General features: G+C 34.8%; 1 protein-coding gene across 1 annotated transcript; it reads right to left on the bottom strand.

Moving 5' to 3' along the window:
• Nucleotides 1-828: 828 nt before the first annotated feature.
• On the bottom strand, nt 829-2686 carry LOC119652018 (piggyBac transposable element-derived protein 4-like). Its single transcript, XM_038055953.1, has 4 exons — nt 2581-2686; nt 2390-2536; nt 1613-2330; nt 829-1501 (listed from the first exon to the last, which is right to left on the bottom strand). The coding sequence occupies exons 1-4, from the start codon at nt 2684-2686 to the stop codon at nt 829-831; spliced, it is 1644 nt and encodes a 547-aa protein (XP_037911881.1).
• Nucleotides 2687-5164: the final 2478 nt, after the last annotated feature.

Here is a 5164-nt window from a genome sequence, read left to right as displayed (position 1 = left end):
TAATTTTATTTTGCTAGTTTTGTATTCTAGCATTGTCGTTATTGATAGATAATAATAAGCATTTAATATAAATATTATATACATGGGTCATTGAGTGAATTTAATAGTTCTCATATCACTCCTCTTTAATCGTGAGAGAAACCGGATTGAAGATGTGATCGAAAATTATTAAACTGTAATAGAAAAGACACCCGCTATTACTTAACATTAACACTAACTTAACATTAACATGGATTACAAAAAATAGTTATATATAGGTAGCTTAAGTACTGAGGAAGAGAGTAAGTAGCTTTCGAAATACATATTTACTAACTATTAAAATATATTGTAGTAGGAGCAAGCTACCTAGTTTTATTTTTATATGGATTACAACTTTAATTGAATTGATCATTTTTCGGAACAATTACGGATTGTTATATATGGCATTGCCACTTCAAACTAAAGGATGATGATTATGCGGAAATGATTTTCCAAATCAAATTCAGGAGCCTCCAAATCAAATGAAATATTTGTTCATACAAAATTAAAGCTTCCCTATATCAAATTAAAAGGATCAAATTATTAAGTAGTCTTTAACCTTCATCCGTCCCTCATTTCCCCACACATTAAAGTTCCTCGCGTATCAAATTGATACCCCATAGAAAGTAGACGTGTTTCATGCATTTTTATTTATTTTTATTTGGAAAAATAAAATAAATAATAAAATATTTCGAAAATATTTTATTTAAAAAAAATTGAATTCAGTTCATAAGTATTTATTAAAAAAAAAGTCGATTTTCGCAAAAAACTTTCAATCCCGAAATGTAAAAAATGAAAAAATGAATTAAATTATAGTTTATCAATGCAGTTTGTGCATAGTTTGAAATGATGTGCATTGCAAACATAAGTTATACACTTATCACAGCGATTGCTGTATAAATTTTTGTTGTTTTTATATTCGCAATGTGCACAACGACTTCGTTTTCCTGCTGACGGAGCATGCGTGAGTTTTTGAGAATTTGGTAAATTCGATTTTCGCGATGCGTTTGTCGTTGATGTTGGCGCTGCTGATGTTGATGTCGTTGGTGATGATGATCTTGATGAAATATTCTGAATTTCATCTATAACAGTATTTGCATTTGGTGTTCGAGGACGAGTTTTTCTGTTCGCAATATATGATGTAACTAATTGCTTTCCCAGCTCCACTAAGTACAAGCGACGGCGATACTTTTTTTTCTCATATTTCCAATCTGCGTTGAGATGAATAAATATTACGAAACTGTTGTATGCTGAAGTATCAAGGATGTTACAGAAAAGGGCTAATGGCCAACGATTCACCTTGCGTTTGCAGCGATAAGTGCCTACGAGTTTATCTAGAGAATCAACACCACCTTTCGTCGCATTATAGAATCGAATAATTTCCGGCTTTTTTTGTTCGTCGTTAGCCACACTTTTCTGGTCATGAAGTGTACTAAATAGAGTGACAAAACGATTCTTTTTTGGTACGTAAGAGATCATTGTGCTGCGCAAATCATGATCGAACACAAATTCGGAATGATATACTGGTTTGTTTTTCATTTGCAGCAGCAATGGTGGAATTTCTTTTCGATTTTTTCTGATCGTTCCAATCAACTTGTTTTGTTTCTTTTTCAATTCTAGGGCCAACTGCCGTGAAGTAAAAAAATTATCTGTTGTGATGTTACGACAACTCAGTTGATTGCTTAGAGTCAGAACAACTCTTTGGCCTTGATTTACTTCTGCTTTACAATTTCGATCGCGACCCGTATATACTTCAAGATTCCAAGCATAATATGTACTTGCATCGCACAAACACCATATTTTGATACTGTATTTATGCGGTTTTGATGGTATATATTCTGTAAATGGGCAGCGACCGCGAAATGGTACAAGTTGTTCCTCTACTGTAACGTTTTTCCCAACAGTGTAACACATTTTCAATCGATTCACCCATTTGTCGTAAACGTTTCGTATTGGTGCTAATTTATCTCTTGATCGAATTCCCTTTCTCTGTTCTTTGTCATCGAAACGAATGCATTCATTTATTAGTTTGAATTTTTTCAAAGTCATTGTGGCGCGGAAGATTGGTGGTCCTGTTTGGTCATCCCACAATTCATTTATACATTGCCCATGCGATCTGTACACGCAAGCTAATATTAGCAAACCATAATAGGCGCGCAAAGAAGCAATATCAACTGGTAACCAAAGTTCCTTGTATTTTCGAGATCCATATAAATTTGTCATTTCAACTATTGTCTTTTCGATTGGTTCCATGAATAATAGAAAAGACGACAAAATATCAGTACATCGTGACGACGCAAACAAAGTTCGACCTGTTCAAGCAAATATCACAAGCATAACAAGAAGAAGTAGAATATGAAGAAAAATTTACCAGGTGTTTCATGTAGAGCAAATGAAGCATTAGATTTATTCGGCAATTGTGGCGGCGGCTCGAAATAATAACAATATTTTCCATCTTTCGATAACACAAACTCCTTCGGTTCAGAACAAGTAGTTTCATGTTGCTGTGGTTCATTATCTACAACATCGTCGTCTGACTCGTATTACTTTCATCATTTTCACCCGGTTCTGGTAAATATTCTTCGTCGTCACTACTAGTTTCAAATGGATCAAAATCACTTCCTTCCTCGTCGTCTTCACGAGGATCGAAATCAAATAAATTCGACATTTCGACAATAAAACGCGAAAGTGAACACAAAATACGCTTGGCAAGCAGACAGAACTGTGTTCGTTTGATAGCTACAAGAAAACAAATGTCGGTACTGTACCTCTGTTCCGAACACTTAACATTACGTAGTATCAATTTGATACGCGAGGAGCTTTTACGTGACTTTTTTTATTGTGCCAATTGGGTGAAAAATAGAAAAGAAGGAAATATATTATCTAATGAATTTCATAAAAATATTCCTTGAGCCAAAAAAGCAGGTCAAAATATTAATATTACTACAAAATACAGAACGTGAAAGTAGCGATTCGTATCAAATTGATACGAGGGACGGATGAAGGTTAAAGAACTAAAGAACTAGAAGTAACTATTAATGAAAGATATCACCCCATTTGTATTATAGCATAATTTATAGTCTATGAAACGTGGCAATCCCGTTAATGTTTCTTATTTTCGATCGTTGCATTAAAAGAAGCATCTTCACATCACGAACGTAGGGTATTCAAATCCTGGATGTTATCAAATTAACTCCTTCGTACAAATCTAATCCATAAGGGTACAATCACAGAGCTTGTTGAACAGATGCTTTGACTTTTGATATACTTTCTCAATTGGAATTGTCATAGAGTAATACCGCGGTAAAAACGCTAAATTTAGTCCCCACTTTGTAAAATCTTCATGACTTGATTTTCGAAATTATAATCTTCAAAATTATCAATTGAACTAGAATCTCAATATATTTTTCGTAGCAGTGATTTCTCAATGTGATCTTATTCTTTAGAATTATCAAGCAATATATTTAGACCATTCGACTTGACTTTGATTTGGAAAGAATGTCAATTCCATTTGAAAAGTCATAGATTTGATGTGGAAAGTTTGTAGATTGATAACTTCTTCTGGAATGTCGTTAATTTGAAGTGAAAATGCTACATTACAAATTGATCTGTCTCAGCTTATCTAGGATATACATATTATATATTGCAAAGTTTGTCATCTTCAAAGTCTGAAACCATTTTTTTCAATAAAAACCAAAGAAAGAATTCGTAAAATCCACCTAATTAATTCACCAACTCTAGTAATCATTGACTTTTTCTTACAACGCTTTCTTTAGACAAATATTCCTCAGCCTACGTAAAGCTAATTTCGAAATTTTAATAAGCAGGAAAACATGAACTGAATCTTATGAGTATGCATATATGCTAAGAGAATCTTATTCTAAGCAAAATACTGCCTGGAGAAAATCTAATCAAATAAATTGTATTAAGGCAATGATCGCGAGCTAAATGTTTTTATGCTAAATTTTCACCACAGAATCTCAGATCTTTCATGTTCTTAATTTTTCAAGATTATTTACAGGCATGTTTTGAAGTGTGATTTTAGTTGTTTTATAGAATGAGTGAGTGGGTAACATAGAGATATGAAGAGCGATTTCAAGAGCATACAGTGTGAAGTCTTAATGACTGGCCACGGATAAATATGAAAAACCCAAACAATTGTTCATATCCTGTAAAAGAACGACGTGAAATAAAGTCGTAGGTGTTGTTTTCGGAAGGGAAGCGCGAAGTGGGCGGATGTCAAACTCTACGCCACTCCAAGATAAAAGTTCCTCTTTATGAACAAGTCAGGAAACCGGAAGCTTGACGCTTCAGGTATAAAAGGTTTGGTGTTTTCTGATGTGAGGAGCATAACGCAGTTCTGCATTGGCTGACAGCATTGACTCGAGATATTTAAATCGCTCAGTTCTGTCAGAGCGATTTAAATGTCTTATGTTATCAGCCAATGTAGAACTGCGTAATGAAATTGCTTCACGCATTAACGCAACCTGGATGAAGCAAAGAAACTACACAACGGAAAGGAAAAAAACCTTAATGGGCCATGGGTTCGTTCTGCGCAGGATAAGGCAGATCTATTCGCGCAGCATCTAGAAAGTACCTTCCAGCTTCTAGATATACAAGCGCCTACATGCTTAACCCCAGTCAGAAAAGTGCACCATTACCCAAAACGCTGTGTAAGACTAAATGAGCTGAGGACAGAAATTAAAACAAATGTGCCTCCTAATAAAGCACCTGGCTATAAACATATTACAAGGAGAATACTTAAAGAATTGCCAGAAAAGGGTCTCGTCCAATTATTACAAATAATTAATGCAGCTTTTAGATTAAAATACGTCGTTCGACAATGGAAAGTGACCGAATTTATAATGGTCCTCAAAATAGGGAAGAATACTACTCGCTACTATAGCCAAGCTATTTGGAAGGATTGTCCTCCAGAGACTGGAGCAAATCATTGTGGATTGAAATCTAATACCACTTCACCAATTCAGTTTCCGCAAAAAACATTCGAGAATCCGACAGGTGCCCAGGAAAATGCATTGGAAAAAAGCAGGTGCGCCCAGCCATTTTTCTCGATGTCTCCTACGCGTTTGATAAGGTGTGGCATGAAGGTCTGTTGTATACATTGCATAGGAATCTCCTAGAAGAA

This window comes from Hermetia illucens, chromosome 3, assembly GCF_905115235.1.
Source record: "Hermetia illucens chromosome 3, iHerIll2.2.curated.20191125, whole genome shotgun sequence".
Lineage (NCBI taxonomy): Eukaryota > Metazoa > Arthropoda > Insecta > Diptera > Stratiomyidae > Hermetia > Hermetia illucens.
Note: the sequence above shows the minus strand (reverse complement) of the source record. Positions and strands in the feature narration are given on the sequence as shown.

Bases quoted from the DNA above. Each gene is read 5' to 3' on its own strand.
- LOC119652018 (XM_038055953.1), bottom strand. From the start codon at position 2,686: ATGTCGAATTTATTTGATTTCGATCCTCGTGAAGACGACGAGGAAGGA. The intron at 2,537-2,580 runs GTGAAAATGATG...ACGATGTTGTAG, and splicing joins AGAATATTTACCAGAACCGG to ATAATGAACCACAGCAACAT. The intron at 1,502-1,612 runs GTTGATTGGAAC...TGATTTGCGCAG, and splicing joins TTGAAAAAGAAACAAAACAA to CACAATGATCTCTTACGTAC.